This window comes from Ylistrum balloti, unplaced genomic scaffold (assembly GCF_031769215.1).
Source record: "Ylistrum balloti isolate Yb309-2 unplaced genomic scaffold, AGI_CSIRO_Ybal_v1 Utg370708, whole genome shotgun sequence".
Taxonomy (NCBI): domain Eukaryota; kingdom Metazoa; phylum Mollusca; class Bivalvia; order Pectinida; family Pectinidae; genus Ylistrum; species Ylistrum balloti.
In genome coordinates, this window is record NW_026782424.1 from 1 (window position 1) to 21,305 (window position 21,305).

Genomic DNA, 21,305 nt, shown 5'->3' on the forward strand with positions numbered 1-21,305 from the left:
TGAGAAATTTCTCATCAAACGTGAGCAGCGAGAAGCCTTTTCGAAGGAGTTATCGTATATTCGCTCACCCAGCAAACTAGTCAAGCTCTCGTCAAAACTAGTTAAACTAGATCCGATGCTGGACGATGGAATTATGAAGGTAGGAGGAAGATTAGATAGATCCAATATGACGTATGAAGCGAAACACCTGATCATCTTGCCCAAAAACTCGAGGATCGCAAGACTGATCGTAGCAGGTGTGCACAAATCCAATGGCCATCTAGGCAAGAACACCATCCTGTCTATCGTCCGACAGAAATATTGGATACTAGGGGCTTCCGACTTAGTGAAATCAGTGACATCCAAGTGCGTCTTATGTTGGAAATATCAAGCCCCTCTACAGAAACAGAATATGTCAGATCTTCCTAAAGAGAGACTAAGATCCGATCAATCGCCCTTTTCAGAAGTGGGTATGGATTACTTCGGACCTTTCGAAATGAAACGCGGAAGGTGTTTGATAAAGCGGTATGGTGTTATATTTACCTGCTTGGTTTCTAGAGCCGTCCATCTTGAAGTTGCGTCGTCTTTGGATACCGATTCCTGTATCAATGTCATAAGAAGGTTTATTTCTAGACGCGGGAAACCGAACTTCATCAGGTCGGATAACGGGACCAATTTCGTTGGCGCGGAAAAGGAAATGCGAGCATCCATCGAAACGTGGAATACTGATCACATCCGTGACAATCTTATGCAAAAGGACATTCATTGGGAATTTAATCCTCCCTCGGCCTCGCACTTTGGGGAATCTGGGAGCGACTAATCGTGCGCAAAGTGCTCTACGGTGTGATGCATCAACAAATAGTGTATCTGGACAATGAGGGCCTTCATACTTTGTTTTGTGAAGTGGAATCGATATTAAACGGAAGACCACTTACCGAATTACCCGACGGTCCTAACGATTTAGAAGCACTTACCCCGAACCATATTCTGTTACTGCGGCCTGGGGAATTGTTTCCACCCGGAACATTTTAATATACCGACAATTATGTTCGCCGAAGATGGAGACAAATACAATATCTGGCGGATATATTTTGGAATAGATGGACCAAAGAATACTTACCTCTTCTCCAACAAAGACAAAAGTGGTTTCGTGTGGAACGTAACATCAAAATAGGAGATCTGGTTCTCGTAGCTGACAATACTCCGCGAAATTGTTGGAGTCTTGGGAGAATCGTCGACGTTGAACAAGACTCCAATAAAGTTGTTCGTGTCGTTAAAGTAAAGACTGCTTCAACTACTTTGACGTGTCCGATATCCAAGCTGTGTCTACTTCTTGAGTCTGACTGTTGAAACCTAACTCTATTTTACGTGGTGGCATAAGTGGGACGGACTTGACATTATATGTATTTTTGACATTTGATTGTTCATTGGTTATCCTTATCTGTATTTACTTATGTCCATTCCTTTGAGTAAATTTCATTTAGGTAAGATAAAATTTAGGGGCTGGTGTAATGGACCTTACTAATCCGGATTTTTTGTTACCGGTTTGGTTTCGACTTTATTGTGATCTTTTGACCTTGGCGCGGCCATACTTGACTTGCAGCGAAACACGTTCTCTAGCTATACGCAATTTGACTCATATGACGATACCAGCAAACAAATTATGGCAAATATGATGCAAATATGTCGATTTAAATGCTTGTATCTTGAAATATCCTTTTTAATTGTTCTGATGTTGATTTAGGTGTTTCGTTCTATTTTTAGATTTGTAAACGATTGTGTCATGATTTGTGTATCGGGTACAGTAGTGCATATGTATAAGCATTTGGTAATTTTGATGTAGGGTAATTTCAGTGTATCTGGAGTATTGTGATTTTATTATTCTAAAGCAAGAATACTTTATTATGTTTGAAACCAATTTTATCGATTGATACAAGAAACTTCGTATGTTTAATTTTTGTCCTCAGTTAATCTTTTCTGCTTATGGAATCAGTGATGATGAATAAAGAAAGTAGAGACGAATTATCACATGAGCTGGTATGTTACTTGAACAACGAAGCTATACATCTGTCTTAATATGATGTTATACATCTATCTTAATATGATAGTATACATCTATCTTAATATGATTAAATACTTGTATAGTATTATGATACTACAAATCTGTCTTAATATGATAGTATGCATCTATCTTAATATGATTGTACATATCTGTCTAATATGATGCTATACATCTATCTTAATATGATAGTACAAATCTGTCTTAATAGGATAGTATACATCTATCTTAATATGATTGTACACATCTGTCTTGATATGTTATACATATATCTAAATATGATCAAACACATCTATCTTAATATGATGTTATACATCTATTTTAATATGATAGTATACATCTATCTTAATATGATTAAATACTTGTATCGTAATATGATAATACAAATCCGTCTTAATATGATAGTATACATCTGTCTCAATATGATAGTAAAACATCTATCTTAACATTACACTATCTAATCCGAAAACATACACGCGTTTAATTATACAGTTGTATATTACATGATCAATTAACATTAGCATGAATAATTCAATACCCTTAAATGTTTTAAGCGTCTAGATTCCTCGGGGCGTCCTTTGTTACTGCTCCCTCGCTCTACAAACCAGTACATGGACACAATCCTTATCTAACTTTTAAGTATGTCGATGTTTACATGTTTCAGGTTATGTTCTATAACCGTTTCAAAATTTCACCATTTTCACGACTACTTGGTAGTCAATGATTGCCGAAGGTTTACATTGTGGATGTCGTCGATAAAGTAGAAGGCTGTCCGAAACACCTTATATCATCGTCCTCCATCAATAAATTGGCACAGATTTCAGCAAATTGTAGTTTTCCCACAATTAAACCCTAACATTCTACCACACGCTTCACTGACGAGTACCAGAAGGACAACATGATGCATTCCTTTCTTAATGTTTTCAAAGTTTCGTCGATATTTTTGTTAAAATGTTTTGTTCTTAGTAATCGATCAGACAATATATGCTTAATCTGATTCCTCGATTGAACTAAAACTTCCGTTATGAAAACTAGAAACGTTAATGGTACCACATCGATACATACAGCTAGGGTGTTATAAAACAGGTATCTTACACTAGGACCTCTGTCTATATACGTGGTATTTCGTAATGTTCAGGAATATTATACACATGTTCATTTCCGTTTTGAGATCCCCTGTTGTAAAAAGAAGAGATAATATCATTTACGTTTTAATTTACTGATTAGCAAGGCGATATGTGTTTGTTAGCTTTTTCATTATATTGACATTCGAATGACATTACTTCGAAATAATCCACCAATGCAAATCATAAAAGCAATTGAAATATGGGGTCAATAAGTGCATCTCCTCACCCCCTATCCACCAGCACACAACACATCCAACCCAAACCCTGCCTTCGCATCAATAACTTGGCATTGATTTCAGCAAATAGTAATTTCACACAGTAAACCTCAAACATTCGGCTCACCCCTCACTGACGAGTACCAGGAGGATAACATAGTTGAGAGATGCAACCTTATCAATTTTTGTGTTTTTTTAATACAACCGTTTACTAAGAAATCGCGTATTTCCCAGTTTGTTAACTGATTCTCCGTACAAAATCGATTATATACTTACTTATTGACCACCTCGTAGTCCACTTGTTGGTGTAAAAGCTCTGTTAATAAAAAATATCAACACAAGATGTATATCATTTGTCACGTTAACCACAAATATCAACACAAAATGTATATAATTTGTCACGTTAAAGCACGTGTTAATAGCAAATATTAACACAATATTTATATAATTTGTCACGTAAAAGCACGTGTTCATTACAAATATCAACACAAGATGTATATAATTTATCACGTAAAAACACGTGTTTATAACAAATATTAACACAAGAGGTATATAATTTGTCATGTAAAAGCACGTGTTCATCACAAATATCAACACAAGATGTATATAATTTATCACGTAAAAGCACGTGTTAATAACAAATATTAACACAAGAGGTATATAATTTGTCACGTAAAAGCACGTGTTAATCACAAATATTAACACAATATTTATATAAATTGTCACGTAAAAGCACATTTATATACAAATATGAACATAATATGTATATAATTTGTCACGTGAAAAACACGATGATAGTGATAGTGTAGAGATATATGAATTATATAAAAACGTTTTCTTTATTAGTCTCAATGTTAAACCTGCATGCTACGTTTTAATTAATTCAAATATTTACACGATCAGAATATACATATGTATGTGACGCCCGTCTGTATTTATCAAATATATGATCATGATAACATTTATTGAATTATGGAACTTATGTACATCATTATTTCGATTTATCAATTTAGATTTTCCTCACTCACCCCCTAGTGGTTGAATTTTAGACCTTTAGCATCACCAATGAGTCCTAGAAGGACGATACAGCTTTTTGACACAGTTTCATAAATTGTCTGACTCTACTGTATCTAAATATGAAATATCAAAAGGTGCTATTCAAGGTTCAATCTTTGACATGGGAGGTGGTAGACACTGCTGATCGACTTGAAGTCCCCGAGTTCTGCCCTAACATATACCGTATATACTTGTCTATAAGTCGATTCGCCTATAAGCCGGAGGTACGTTTTTGGGTTAAAATTTTGGAATTTAATATTGACCCTGCCTATAAGACGGCATCAAAAAATGCTCCGGCAAAAAATCGAGTGAAACTTTCTGGAAGTAAAGTTAAATGATCGTGAATAAAATTTTGTTGGAAATCTACCGTAGGTATTTTTATTTCAGAAATGAGATCATGTACCGATACGTGTTTGTCATGATCGTGGAGATGGAGAGTGCCAAGTCAGTTAAAATTTAATGTTAAAAGATCGTTTCTGCTCTCAATATTTATAAAGACATAACGGTATTTCAATAAAATGTCATTACATTTTTTCAAGTTCTTGTTGTGTTTATAAACATGGAAGATTATACAGTTCGATCGTCAGTCCTTCGATCAAACGCACAGATCAATCACAATTCATTTCCACGCCCTACCTGCATACGTGTCCAACCAGGAACTTAAGGAAGTTCTGGTAGGTGTGTAATGTTGAAAACGGACCAATCAGGACAACGCGGCATGGTGTCATTAATATCTATCAAATCATTGTGCACGTGCTACCCACCTCGTTTACACCATGCTAATTGACCATCGGTCTGCCTTGATTGATCATTTGTTCTTCGTAATTGCCGTAAGTACTATGTATACACATTCCCGCACAGAACATTTTTGGAAAATTATGGTGTGATTTTTTGCTCACGGTCAATGACTCGCCTATAAGCCGGACCCCTCCTCGGAGGTCATAAATTTACTCCAGAAAATCCGGCTTATAGGCGCGTATATACGGTAAGCCACATTTAACTGCTTTCGTAGAGTGACACGGTTCAGAATATACACATGTTCTTGACTCAGTTTTAAATTTGTCTGAAATATGAAATTTACATTATTTACTTAATTACGAGGGTTCTTCGCCTCCTTGTATAGATTTTGACTTTTCTTTTAACCACTTTGGATTTTCCTTAGTCGCCAAATAGGCTACTAGGACCTCACCATCATTGACGAGTCCTACAAGGACGAAACAGATGAACGATGCAGTTAGATTCATTGTTTGACCCTGCTGTGTCTAATTCTAAATTTATATATTAAAAATTGTATGTCTGATATATATTATCTGATATTTTTACATCTTTACATCATAGATATAATCAAAGTACTGAAAGTACTGGTATGCTAAGACCATTAAAAAATAAATTCTTTGTTATTAGCTTGCTATATACTGAAACCAACTATATGCAATCAGTAAATCATTGCAGCCCATAAAAAATGACCAGCAGATATCAGAAATAACAAGCATAGTAGTATTACTTATGTAATACATGTCCCAAGTAGGCTCCAAGATGCAATGATAGGGAAGTTGTCCATTTCTTTGGATACATTGTAGGGAATGTTGATCATGGACACCATATTATCACTTTAAAGACTGTGTATCCTATTGGTTTAAGACCATTAGTTAGACCATCATGCAAATAACATGCTACATACAAATATTGGACAGCTTCATTTTCCAGATTGTTTGTAAATGACTGCATAAGAGTGCCAATTTTCTAAAACAAACATGACTTGTCACCATAACTTAAAATAGAAGATGCCTATTCTTCCAGAAAACCTGGTCTTATTCTCCTTGTACTTTTTCTGGGAATCTTCAAGTAGATAATGACTTTGTTCCAATTTTTCATGTTTATATATTCTTTGTTCTCTAAAACTTGTCACAAGATATTTTATTCCTCTTGTATTATCATTTTTTTTAACATCCTTACAGTGACCTTGAACCTTGAAATTTACAAGATGTGAATATCTTTTAGGTTGTGAAATTTGATAGAAAAACGAGGGTAATACAAGGGAAAAACACCCCCATGCAGCTATCCGTTTTTTGACTGTGACCTTGATCTTTGATATCTGACCCTGAATTTCTAAAGAAACCGACTTCTCCTCACAAGGGATACATGTTCCAAATTTGATTTAAGTATACTAACTGTCTTGGTCTCAATGCATTTACAAGGTAATCATATAGTACTTATGCAAGTACTGTGACCTCTACATTCAATCCTCAAAATCATTACTATATCCTCTCCACATTGCCCAGGGATAACCGAAACTGTAATCCAAATGATAACTAATACCCCCATCACCCACAGCCTTAGTTATCTCCCCATGGTGACCTTTTGCAAAAAAACATCCTCTGAAACACAGCGGCATGTGCACATGTTCCCTAATATTCCTGCGAAGTTTTGTTGAAATTGGTCCACAGGTTTAGAAGTTGACCGACATGCAAAACCTGTCTATATTGACCAGATGCCATGGCAATCAATATTTCCAGGGGAAAATGGTGCATGCACATCTACACATTGTCCCGAATATTACTGTAGTTTCATTGGAGTTGTCTAGACAAGATGTGTCTACAGACAGACAAACAGATGGATGGACAGATAGACAACTTGATTCGATTTACCCACCCTTTTGGTGGTATAAGAATGCACAAGAGTGCTTACAAATTCCATGTGGACAGACATCATGGAAAAATAATAATGATAATAATAAAAATAAAAACATGATAAAGATGCTTATATCTTGTTTTCTTTATTCAGTATACTTTCCATGCTTTGATCAGCAATGTAATCGTGTCATGTCAATATCCTAGTACAAGATTGCATACACAAAATTGTTGTAGGTAGACTTTTAAGATAAATAAAAAAAAAATACATGACTAAGTTTAAATGAAGGTTTTAAACAGCAGTTGTATTATGTTCAGTATACAGTGATTTTTCTAGGTAATTGTAAACTATAAACTCGGTATACAGCGATCTTTTCTACACATTTGTAAACAACAAACTCAGTATGCGGTGATTTTTTCTACAAAAAGTTTTTTTTTATATATATTGTATATACATAACTCAGAAAAAAAAATAATAAGTAAACCTTTCTATGTACACTACAAACTCAGTATACAGTGAGCCTTTCTACATGAACTTGGTATAACTAGTGAATCTTTCTACTTAAGTAAATTGAAGATTGTAAAGAAATTTACTACAAATGCAGCATACAATGATCTTTTCCACATTTTTTTAGTTTCTGCCATTTGTTGATTCTTCTTTTGTGATGGTAATTATATTGCCGCCTTTAGAGAGTACTGTGACCTTAAAAGGCAACATGGTTGTTAGCATATCCTCAAGTGATTAACCATCTTCAACATCTAATTGGAGGTCGGAAAGAAGGACGTTTTTCTCCACCATAAGGTCCTCAAATCCATTGTTGGTCACAATGGCCAATTCCAAGTTAGAATAATCAAGAGATACCTTCTACCATTCCAGATTTCATTTCTTCAGGGGCATCCACCTGCTGAAAGAGAGTAAAGCAAATAAATAACTATATTTCTTTATTGCTATGATTATGTACAAGAAATATACACTGCTGTATAAGCTTATAGTCTTGAACTTCCCAATAGGAGTCTATATTAAATATAATTAATTGTTTTGACATTCAGGACTGTCAAATTATGAAGTGATGGACAGCTAGAAAATAAGAATATCTTGACCATGGTCATACAGAGATTGAATCATAAAGTTAAATTCATGAGATAAATCTGTGCAGTATGATAATTTATTTTGACGTTTGTATTTCAAAAATCATTATGACTTGAAAGGTAATGTGTAATTCAATTACATTGGACCGTCATGCAATGGCAATGCCATTTTCATAATGTAATTGTAATTTCATTAATTACATCATCATGTAATTGAACCCATGCCTGTTACAAACAGTAGCTGTCCTAACTGATCCTAAAATTAAATTTGGCTATGTCTATCACAAAATTAATGTTGGCTGTCTATTACAAATGCCATATTTAGCTACAGTAGAGGTATTTCAAAAATGTATGTCATTGTAACTGAAAGGACACAATTAATGGTTACTTAACCAGAACTACAGTTCTGAACAAACCAATACAAAGCCTGGTTAACTGTACTAAGAAAATGTCTTCTCAATTAATCAATTTCATTGATTATTGACATCTTATTGTTGTACTTACAGTCACTTGAGTTTCTTAAAAGTTGCAATTTGACTTTTAATAAGGCCCAAAATGATAATACTGCAATGTCTTAATTAGCTCTCGAGGGGTATTGGTTAGACTATTTATCTCATTTCATTCCATTCACCATGAAAACAAAACTCTAAAAAACAGTCGACAATTAATGACAAATATTGAGCCTAGGGCTGGGTAAAATTGATGAATCAAAAGTGTTGAACTGAAAGTGGACGCAGTTGACATAATACTGAAATTTCTGAGATGAACAAATACAGTACATATATCAAAAAGTTCAATTGTACCAATAATACTTTACACATTCACACTGGGACTTTACACATTCACACTGGAACTTTACACATTCACACTGGGACCTAACACTTTGCTAGGTTTATCCTAATCTTTATTAAAATACTTTCCGGGAATCAGATGTTAACTGACATCTTCATTATTCCTAATCTTCATATTGTAATCGTTCACATGCATCACTCTTCAACAGAATCAACGAGACATCATGTCAGAAAGACAAAAACTAAAATTAAGCTAAAACTATATATATTAACTTCACATGTAAACCTTAAAATTAGCATAGCTGTAGAGTTCCCGTACGATTTCATACTCTGGCCTTTGGCCGTTGGGGTACTTATAAATTATCTCCGATCAGAAATTTGAAAGAGCTAGACCTACAATAGCGCGGACAGTGACAGATATTTTAAAGTAAAATCGATATATTACCCAGACAGATTCCTAGATCTATTCACGGTAGCGTAAGTAGTACAGTACAATATTACGGATAAGTTTTTTTTCTGGTTAATTTCCGATCTGTTGGGCCACTGACAGAAGTGACTGCGATGAGACCATTATGAAACGATCATTCCAAAATAAATCCATTTCAAAATACTGAAATACTTTACGGAAGCAACAAAAATGTGCTAGATGCTTACATAACATTTTTCAAATGCATACTGCTTCAAGGGAAAAGTCTTGAAAATATTTTGAAAAAAAAAGTGCTATGGCGGCAGTGCCCAGCTTGCGCGTCGCCGTCAAGCCTAAATTCAATAGACGCGAAGGCTCATTCCAAATGAATTGTTGCAAAAAATGCAATTGATAGTTCAGTATAAGTATTGACTTCAAATTCAGCTAACATATATATATATAGTGATACTTACCTACATGAATTACCCGCCATCTTCTTTCAGCCGCCGTCTTCTTTCAGGGTCCAGCAGCACAGAGCACCCCGGCTGTTTCCGTCAAAATTTTATGCTACTCTAAATCATTCTTATTTTAGTTTCATTTTTATTTTCAACTACATATATCAGTATTTTTAATAGTTATCAACAGTATTAAACGGGAAGTAAATTTTCGAAAAAAGAAAAATAGAAAGATATACAAATGTATATGACTCCCACAATGCATCGCGCGGAAAAGAAAGTTAAGCCGCCATATTGGCATCGCCTCGCAAAATTTACCACCATAAACGTGAGTCTTTGTCATTGTATTTACAAATTTCGATGTCTGATTATCATTAATACACAACACAAAACATTTTCTTGATGTACAGGTAATGAAGAAAATGTCGATAAGGTTGTTTCATTTAATGACTAGCATCAGCAACTTGTAGGGGCGATAATCCAATGATTACGGTAATGTCCGGCAGATGGAGTAGGAGTAAACTTTCGATTTATGAACCAATGAAAACGAAGTACTGATACTCAGCCTCAGGGGCGATAGCAACATGCTGAAGAGCATTGAAAATGCTCTTAGCATAAAAAAGGTAGTCCTTACCTTTGTATTTTCGTACTTTCAGCCAGAGACAAACAACACAAACGACGAGAGATGCGTTAACAGCAATGGAAATACCGGCGACAATCCAAGATCCGACGTTATCTGTTTAGAAGATGAACCATTACTATATGATTTACAAAAGACAGTGGCGAATATTCTTCCAGATTTCCATGTACAGTAACGAGAACTCCTCAACTAAACAATGATAATCAGAATATAGGTTGGATATACACGTAGTATATATTACCATTCGAAGAAGTCTTCAGAAGATTTGTATACTAGAAACATGTTGAGGTTAAGTTTTCTGATCATCGGTATAATGTCTGCCGTCGTGAAAACACTATGGCTATTTACTTACTGTTTTTAATGTCTTACCTGTGTTTTGAAAATATACAGTTGTCGTTGATGAAGAAATATCTGTGCAAAATATCAAAGAGACATTGTATATTAGTAATTGAACAAGGTAAACTTAAGTGTTTAAATAAAATATAATATCAGAATGCAGTTACGGTTCCAGGTCATATTGGCAAATTAAACGCTAACAGAACCGACTGTTTAATGTGACCATGTCAGTATATAACACATACACATACGAACGTTGCACTACCATAGCTAGCTATCCCCGACCTAGAATATATAGTTAAATATACAATAGCAATAATGTTCAGAATTAGAGTACAAGACACGATTATTCTGTGGACAGCTTTCAAAACGGATTAGATAACGAAATGTTTCAGATCAATGCAATACTTGTCATTACAATATCAGGTCTACTTCAGAAAGGTATTTATTTCTTATCATTTTATCATTTCCTAACCTTGTTTTGAATAGAAGCTAACACAGATGTCGTTGTTGGAAATATATTTGGGGAAAAATAACATCATATTTACTATATATTTCTGAAAAAGGGTGGTAATGTAACACATTTTATTGGAAAATTCTAATGATCTAATCCCTGATATAGTCATGAGTTCTGCCTCTAACCCAAAGATGACCTCTTGTCAATTGTCTCTCCGCAATGTTTTATCGACATCATGGCGAATAAATATCTTTACCATTCAGAGAAAGAAACTACATTAAGAACAGATATAAAAACCCAATATTAACAGGTAATATACCCAGTGAAACATTTAAAGTTTTTTATCAACAGTTTGACTAGAAAAGTAGGCCTAGCATCTACATCAATAGCTTACAGTGTCTTGTGTTCAAGCCAAAAGTCATTATCTAATCTGCAGTATATGCATAGAACCAAGCATACTTTCCCCAATTATGTAGTATGAAGATGTCGCAAACCAATGAAGAATTTCTCCATTACATGAATTGTCAAAGTGATGACAAAATGCATGAATAATGTAATTAGTTTTGGATGATTTTCATGAATACAATAAACAAGTCAGTCAATTCACTATATACTGATAATCTAATTTACTTCTGATATCAATAGTTTTTCAGTATATTAACTACGCGTGACGTTTGGTTATAATTTGTCTACATTTATGTCAAACAGACTTCTTGTAACTCATAGCGATTGATGTGTGTTTTACCTGTTGATGGCCATAATGACATTTTATGTTTTAACGGGCCGTTAAGAATGTCATTATAATATTATTGTAACTCATAATAATTCTAAGGTTACTTTGTAATTCCATTCCTCCACCACAAATTTATATATAAAATTTGAACTGTAACACAAGAAAGTAGAAACATTATCCGATTATAAGTTAGTGGTAAGATATTTAAAATTGTATACATACTGCCTCCATCATCCTGGCCACAGGTACTGCCACCCGTTACGTCTGAAAAATAAAATTGTTTTCAATAATAACAGAAGAAAATTCATTTGACCTTGGGCAGTTTTTTTAACGATGATACACTGAAAATGACACAATATTTAACAAACTGACGATAAATGCTGCACACAAAACATTTCAATTCATTTTACATAAACTGTCACTTTAGATCATATCTAAAATTGGTACATAATGGAACATGGTTTTTGTTATTTCACTTTGGACAAGTAAAGATTTTATTACAGAATAATTAGGAACATAAATGAATCGTTATTTGCTAATTTCTGTTAATCATGATTTTTCATTATTTTTTATTCTTACAGTTTCTGATGGAATAATAAGACTTCAGCTGCGCTGGATTAGAGCCACACACAGTTCCAGTGTACGGTTCACACATAAACGTGGTGTTAGAATCGGCAGAAGTTACGTTGTAGGTAAGTGTACTGGTACGCCTGTAATTACAGTTCTCCTTGACCAAACCATCATCATTCTGATTTATATGTGATGCGATCGGGTAACCCTGGAAACCAGAAAACAACATAACACTTACACTCAAAAATTTTATGTTTCATCTCCAATGTCAACAGTTGTTGACAGATCCTTCAACATTAGCTAAACGATGTGAATCCATCCTTCTTCTCCAATTCTATCCAATTATTTGATAAATCTAGAATGTATCTGACGCTGCTTTGCCTGGATTGGATTTACTAGTGTATAGAAAGCATAGAACTTAGATACAGCCCGATTACAGAATAAACAGAGCTCCTATTAGACAGAGTTAAAATTGGATTTTTGCAGGACCAAACTATTTGACAAGTTATGATAATAGATATCCAGATAACTCACAGCCCAGTTTACTTTCGTGTAGTGACTGTATATTTACAAGTATCCAGATTACTCACAGTCCAGTTTACTTTCGCGAAGTGACTGTATGTTTACAAGTATCCAGATAACTTACAGTTCAGTTTACTTTCACGCAGAGAAAGAACATTTACATATCACTTTCTATTAAAAAATAGTTACCGTATATGAGCTGTCACTGGCTCGCTTGTAACACCAGGTGTGTCTCTGTTTATCTGTGCCAACCGTTCCAGTACAGGAGAATGTCAACACCGTTCCAACAGAATAGTAAACACTGTTCACATTAGGTAATGGTGTCACAGACAGAGAGTTGGTATAGGTAGGACTTTCTGTAATACAATGAACCATCAGACAATGCAACTTTACAACCATTTTTTTTTTTTTTTGTGTCCAAACTCCTGTTACTGGTTTAAATTTGATCATCAATTTCTTACAGAGCAACAATCAATACAATTGAAAGAATATAATGAATAAGTCATTATCATGCTTAACATTACAATAAAATTATTCCTATCATTTAAATAGGTTGGTTTTTAGCACAAAACTATATTATCGAGCTTTAATACCAGGCTCCAAATATAACTTTGAACTGACTTTGTTGTTCCTCATGATATTTCTGAGTCAGTTTTGTTTTTACTTAGAAAATTTTGTTACAGAAGATGACCAAGTACATACCTTTAGCAGTGACATATTTATCATCAGAAGCTGTCCCACCACTACCACCTATCAGAGTGACTCCCATTTTACATTGATAGGCTCCACCATCGGTACATGTCGTCCTGTTGGCTGCAATAGTTAATACGAGCTGAGCACCAGACACAGAGTCCACATTTCCCGTCACTGTCACCCCTTGTCTGCCCTGATTACCTGTTGTACCCCACGAGTATACTGATGATCCTGAGGATTTTTCATAGGAAACAGACACTAGTACTGTATAATCTGTAGTGCTGGTATTTTTCCTAATGGTAATACTATTGACATCCTTTAAACCAACTGTACTTGGTTGACAAGTAATTTTCAGTTCTGATGCTGGTGTTAGCAAAGTACTTGTCCCTGTTATGGTAATGGACTGTCCAGAAACTGGAAAAAATATTCAGAAACAATATCATTTTAAATCTCCTGACAGAGAGTTATGTAAGCATTGGTTTTCTAGGTAACTGATCACAAGTAATGTGACGTATTACACAATATTTGATAAGCATTACAATATTTGATATATATAATGTAATATCGTATACGTATCACAAAATAATTGATACGTATTACACAATATGACATTTTACACAAGATATGTTACGTAAAATGCTATACTTGATTTGTATTGCTAGAGAAATCATTTAACTTGTAGTTCGAACTCTGTCTGTTTGATTAAATTATGCCTGTTATCAACAACAATACATTTTTAAAGAAGCATTACTTCCGATCTGTCAGTGGTTTTTACAAAGTTCATACTACCTTTCAGCTCATGGCAGAAGTTTTGTGATAATTAGCATTGTCATTATTTAATTGGAGCTCGCGCAGTGAGCTCATGCATTTGATAAATAAATTCGAAATAAATAGTGAAAAGGATGAGGAGACTAATATGTGTACTTCAAAAGCTGTATACAGAAATAAGGATTTATATTTACAGGTGTATATATAGGGATAAAGATAGAATCTCTACAGTGCAGCGAGTACATTGTGGATAAGAGCAGACTGTCATAAACACGTCTGCACGTCGTATGGCTTAGTGGTCCCTTGACTCACTGTCTCTAACAGTGGGCGAGGCCATAAATAGAACAGGTACCCGGTTATACAACTTGTCTTTAAGTGTATTTTAGTGTTGTGTTAGCACTGTCTAAACACAAATACAATGTTATCTACCTAGGTATAGGGGATTCACATGTACAATTTCAGGTGTGTTCCCTGAACGCATACATGTCTAGAACAATAGGTAGAAACATCAAAGGGAGGGTAATTATAGTCTATATCATACATGTATTATATTTACCTGAGATATTTTACCTGTGGATCTACCTGTGTTACCTGTATTAACCTGTGATAACTTGCAGAAAGAAAACTAAGATATCAATATGAAGTTCAATATTTATTAACTTTTCTTATGATAATATTACAATTGATTAAATTTAAAATACATTTAATATAAAGAAAGAACACAAAGATGCCAATATTTATGAATATATTCTATCATAATAGCACAATTACCTTTAAATAACATGTAACTTCAACTAAAATATCAAGTTCAACATGTATGAATATATTCTATCATAATATTACAATTAACTTTAAATTCAAATCAAATCTATAAGGTACAATATTTTGATCTAAAGAAAGATCAATGTACAACATATCAGCACATAACTAAAGACATATATACAGCACTAGGAAATGATAAATATATGCAGCACTACTACAAAAACTTATAAATATACAGCACCAGGAAATGACAAATATATGCAACATGACTATGAATACTAATAAATACACTGCACTTATATGTCACACTATTAGAAACTGATTGATGTTACAGCACTAACGGCATATACGAGACACTAAAGACTGATAAGTGATAACACTAATTCAATGATGAATATATAGCACTGACATAAATATCTGCAACAATGACACAACGTACAAAGTCATTCGTTTTGCTCAGAGCAAGTCTAGGCAAGACATTTCAACCCAAGTGAAGAAGCTCAGATGCTGCATCAGCGTACGCAATGATGTCTATGGTGTTGCTCTCCAGTCTCTGTTTCAGCAGGGCAAGGCGGGTGTCAATGTTTCTGTACCTCTTGGGTCGGGGTCGTCTGGTTCCACCGGCGCGTCGTTGGAGTCTTGCAATTTCGTTGGTAGCCTGAATGTCTTTGAATGTCTGGATGATCTCGAAGATGTTTGGATGGGCGTGTTGCACAATCTTCTTCAGCTTCCCGTGCCAGGCTTCTAGGTGGTTGGTGGTACGTGGTCCATCGTTGTCGTAGTGGTTCCAAACTGGTCGGTCTCCATCCACCCATTGGTCAACAACATAGTCCGTGAATGGTGTCACGTCAGCTGGTAGGTCGGCGTACTCAATGTCCTGTAGTGCGTGAAACCAGACATCCTCAACTTGCTGCTCAGGTACCAGAGGTAGGACTGCTGCACGGCGAACCAGTCTCCTGATGTCTTCGTTGTCCCGGTATGGAAGCTGTAGTCCAGTCATCAGTGCCTTTCTCCAGACGCATTGGGTGTAGTGGAAGAAGCAGCCCTTGATATCGGTCCCTGGGAAGACGGTGCGGATTGCGTTGTGGACAGCTGTCTCAAAGTCAACGAATACTGTGTCGGGCGACATGGGTAGGTGGTTGTCTGCCATGAATGTCTTGAGTAGTGTGAAGAATCTTGTGTAGATGTGCTGACTTTTCCCGGGTAGAAGAGAGTAGACAACTGGGTACATGGATCCATCTATCTCAATGTGTATCGTGTAGATCTGATGAAAGATGTTGGGACACGTGTAGAAAGTACCATCACAGTAGATGCGGTCGGCGGTGGCGAGCTCAGCCAAGTCCTCTGATGTGGCGAAGACAAGGATTCTGTTCTGGTCACCATCGTCAATGTGTAGGAAGCGCTCTCCAGTGTTGGTTTCCGTCCATCTTCCCTCGAGATCAATGTCCTGGGTAGTGGTTGGTAGCTTTGGTGTAAGCTTGCGTCTGGCTCTGTACAGCTGTGACTTCTTGGAGTTGAAGGTGGGTATCTTCTCTACAACGGTTCTTGTCTCTTCATCCCATTCGTTGTCACGCAGTTTGCAGAGTTCCTCACTGTAGATGGTAGGGATTGGTCTGATTTCTTTCTGGCAGCGGTCAGTGATGCAGTTCATGATCTCCTTGGCTACGATGCTTGCATGGTCTCCCGGGTGATTGTGTGGTTGCCGTCCAACTCCTACTATGATGTTGTTGCGGGTGTTGATTGTAGCAAGGCAGTTGGTAATGGTGCATCTCCAGTAAGTTCTGAAAGAGAAAAAGAAGATATTAATGTCTGGTTCACATAAATGTATAGTTTGCAACACTTGAGATTTATATGTAGAAAAAAAAATCTATCAGTGTTTCAAAGCAACACTTACTGTGACTTCAAGAGTATGATGTATAAAAAATATGATTTATTATTTTCATTTATTTATTTATTCATCAATTTACTTTTTATCTCTAATTATTTCTTCCTTATTGCATACATAAGAGCAAAAAAGTCCATTGATACAATTTATGAGTTTTTGTTTCAAGGATAGAATTAACAAAATATTTCTTTTTACAAAACAACTTTTACATCAGTATTTACCTTTCTCCTCGAGATGATCTAATTCTGTACAAGTAACCATTATATGATAAGTTGTTACCCCCAAGTCTATTTCTAATGAACTTAAAATTTAACTGAGCGTTAGCCATGATTGGGAATTGAAACACTAGAAGATTTGTTGAATGATAGCAAAGTAAATTATACCAATGTGAAAAATGTGGGAGCTTATATAGATAAACTGCATGAATAGCTTGGATACTCACCTCAAAGTGTCATGTCATCTGTAGCTTTGGTCCTATTAACTGAGTTCATCAGTTTTTTAATTGATCTTTGAGAGGTGAACAGTTTTAGATCAATTAATTTATTTAGCAAACATCATTTGAATATAAAATTTACTATACAAACACTTTTTAAAGAAAATAATCAAAATAATCATATCAAGCAGTTATTGTGATTTGAATAAATGAAATTGAATGCATGCATAATTGTGCATAAATTAAAAAATATTAAAACAAAATTGTACACAATTTATATCCTTCATCTTGTAAATTGAACATTTCTTAAATAATTTGTTTAAAGTTTATATATATAATCCATACAATTGTAATTTCTTCTTTTTTTTTTACTTTAAATAAGTCTATTATACACTATATGTCCTCATCTGTAATTTCCCACCCTAAAATCAGGATGCCTGTACACTCACAGGTAAATACAGGTAACTTGTACAGGTAAATATAACTACCTACACAAGGAAACAGACTATAATCACTGTGTAAACATATCACCCAAGACATGTTTTTAAAATGTATGCGTTCGGGGATACAGTGTTACCTGTATTGATAAACAATGTTACCTGTATATATACGTAATGTTACCTGTATTGATAAATAATGTTACCTGTATTGATAAATAAATATTACCTATATATATACGTAATGTTACCTGTATTGATACATAATGTTACCTGTATATATACGTAATGTTACCTGTATAGATACATAAATGTTACCTGTATTGATAAATAATGTTACCTGTATTGATACATAATGTTACCTGTATAGATGCATAATGTTACCTGTATTGTTAAATAATGTTACCTGTACTGGTACATAATGTTACATGTATAGATACGTAAATGTTACCTGTATTGATACATAATGTTACCTGTATATATACGTAATGTTACCTGTATAGATACGTAAATGTTACCTGTATTGATACATAATGTTACCTGTATATATCGTAATGTTACCTGTATAGATACGTAAATGTTACCTGTATTGATACATAATGTTACCTGTATTGATACATAATGTTACATGTAAACGATGGAAATGACATGTGTAAACTGTCACTACTAGAATGACAGGTAAATGGTATAGGTCACTTACCTGTGTAAACTGTCACTACTAGAATGACATGTAAATGGTATAGGTCACTTACCTGTGTAAACTGTGACCACTAGAATGACCAGTAAATGGTATAGGTCACTTACCTGTGTAAACTGTCACTACTAGAATGACAGGTAAATGGTAAAGGTCACTTACCTGTGTAAACTGTCACTACTAGAATGACAAGTAAATGGTATAGGTCACTTACCTGTGTAAACTGTCACTACTAGAATGACAGGTAAATGGTAAAGGTCACTTACCTGTGTAAACTGTGACCACTGTAATGACAAGTAAATGGTATAGGTCACTTACCTGTGTAAACTGTGACCACTGTAATGACAGGTAAATGGTATAGGTCACTTACCTGTGTAAACTGTGACCACTAGAATGACAGGTAAATGGTATAGGTCACTTACCTGTGTAAACTGTGACCACTGTAATGACAAGTAAATGGTAAAGGTCACTTACCTGTGTAAACTGTGACCACTAGAATGACAGGTAAATGGTATAGGTCACTTACCTGTGTAAGCTGTCACTACTAGAATGACAGGTAAATGGTAAAGGTCACTTACCTGTGTAAACTGTGACCACTAAAATGATCAGTGACACACACATGGTTGACAGAGGTATAATCACTTACCTGAAACTAACGACCCGGAAGCTATCTGTGTTGGGGTATGTTCCTTCTCTATAGTAAATCCAGCCGTAGGTACAAGTCATGTGAGTTCTATTTGTGTCATAGGGTCAGTTTTTGTATATTGTTAGTGATACCTGTAGTATTGTAATGTATTATTATTGTATTATCGTATTGTAGTATATATGCTGGTTATGTATATGTGTGTATTATTTATTATCGCGACTGATGATTCTGCGCAGTCGATGGTGACGATCGTCGTCAGTCTGTAGCAGTGGATGTAACACCGCTTGGTGACGACCAAGTTTTGGAGAGTGACGAGACTGGAGTTGTTGCTGACCGGACGGATCACGTCGAGGAAAGACGACAAATCCCGACGCCTGCTCCTAGGTGATCATCTACAGCACGGCGACCTCCTCTACGGCAACAGTCAGGAAAATTCGTCATGACTCAGTCAAGTATGTCCAGGAGTCTCCAGTGATTGAATCACGAGAGCAGAATATATGCAACGCTTTCTAGAGCGTGGGATGCTTGTCCCGAATCGGACCTCGGATGCTCTCATGAGAATCGTTTTTATATAGAGATAAATTTCTTGTAACGTGTGATTTAAGATATCACTTTTATTGATCATTCGATGTTTTGCGCTTTGTTTTAATTTGATATGAATTGTGTATGTTCATGTAACTGACTTCATTTCGTATTCGTATTGATGATAATGTTTTCTGCTTGTTTAAAAGACGAGGATGTCTTTTTCAAACCAGGGGGAGTGTGTAATAGGGTCCTGTTTTGTATATTGGTACTGATTCCTGTAGTATCTATATTTTGTATTGTAGTATATATATATACTGGTTATGTATATATTATGTGTGTATTATTTATTATCTCGAACACATCGTTAGTGTCACGTTTTACCCGCGTGCGTAACGTTTATACGTATTGACGAGAGCGTCCCTTTGTGTAGTGTATATGTATGCACTATGTACTAGTGTACGTGAGTCAATGACCGACTGGACACAAGGCATTTGACGGACTTTGACGAAGGTGTTTGATTGGTTGAAAGTTTCTCCTGTACATGTTTCTGTTTACTATAGTCTTTTACTATATCGGGGTACATTTGAATCCTGGAAATAACTAATATGAAGAAAAAAATATTGTTCATGTCCTAAATATACCACTGTACGATTTGTCGTCAGAAACCAAAGTGTGTTATTTTCCCTGACTTCATACATTTCGTTTGTACATCTGAGAGGTTCCGGACATCAATATATACTATAAGCGTGCCATTGAAAAAAATATAATTATCGCAACCTGAACTTACGGTTTAACAGTGTATTACTGCTGAATTTCATATCGTTGGTGTAAAATCCACTCTTTATTTCAGTATGAATCAAGAAACAACAATGTATCTCACAAATTTCAATATTTTCCATAAGTATATCAACGATTCTCATTATAGCTATTCAAAGTCGCGATTCTTAAGCAGAGGCCATTTAAAACCCTTGACATTTAGTTCGACCTGTGGCTTTTCTTTACTTCAATCTTGTTATGCAACTAGGTAGGTACCGGACAAATATCATGATTCTAGATCCCTGTTTAATCTGACAGATGGTTAACTTTCCCAATAAGTCCCCTGGCAGGCAGTTAACTTTCCCGCTATGTCTCCTGGCAGGCAGTTAACTTTCCCAATAAGTCTCCCGGCAAATGGTAAACTGTCCCATTTAGTCTCCTGGCAGGCGGGCTTTCCCAATATGTCTTCTGGCAGGCAGTTAGCTTTCCCACTACGTCTCCTGGCAGGCAGTTAACTTTCCCACTATGTCTCCTGGCAGGCAGTTAACTTTCCCACTATGTCTCCTGGCATATGGTTAACTTTCCCTTGTAGTGTCTTGGATGACTCGACTGATAAGGTTGGTCAATTTCATGGTTAAAGG

At 35.3% G+C, this 21,305-nt stretch overlaps 2 protein-coding genes across 2 annotated transcripts; both read right to left on the reverse strand.

Moving 5' to 3' along the window:
* Nucleotides 1-2,855: 2,855 nt before the first annotated feature.
* LOC132557698 (uncharacterized) lies at nucleotides 2,856-19,463 on the reverse strand. Its single transcript, XM_060222219.1, has 9 exons — nucleotides 19,384-19,463; nucleotides 18,900-18,946; nucleotides 13,768-14,172; nucleotides 13,255-13,421; nucleotides 12,553-12,751; nucleotides 10,817-10,858; nucleotides 10,442-10,543; nucleotides 3,657-3,696; nucleotides 2,856-3,214 (listed from the first exon to the last, which is right to left on the reverse strand). Exons 1-9 carry the CDS (start codon nucleotides 19,461-19,463, stop codon nucleotides 3,148-3,150), a joined length of 1,149 nt encoding a protein of 382 aa, XP_060078202.1. The 3' UTR covers nucleotides 2,856-3,147.
* Nucleotides 15,483-17,501, reverse strand: LOC132557697 (uncharacterized). Its single transcript, XM_060222218.1, has 2 exons — nucleotides 17,395-17,501; nucleotides 15,483-17,069 (listed from the first exon to the last, which is right to left on the reverse strand). The coding sequence occupies exons 1-2, from the start codon at nucleotides 17,499-17,501 to the stop codon at nucleotides 15,770-15,772; spliced, it is 1,407 nt and encodes a 468-aa protein (XP_060078201.1). The 3' UTR covers nucleotides 15,483-15,769.
* Nucleotides 19,464-21,305: the final 1,842 nt, after the last annotated feature.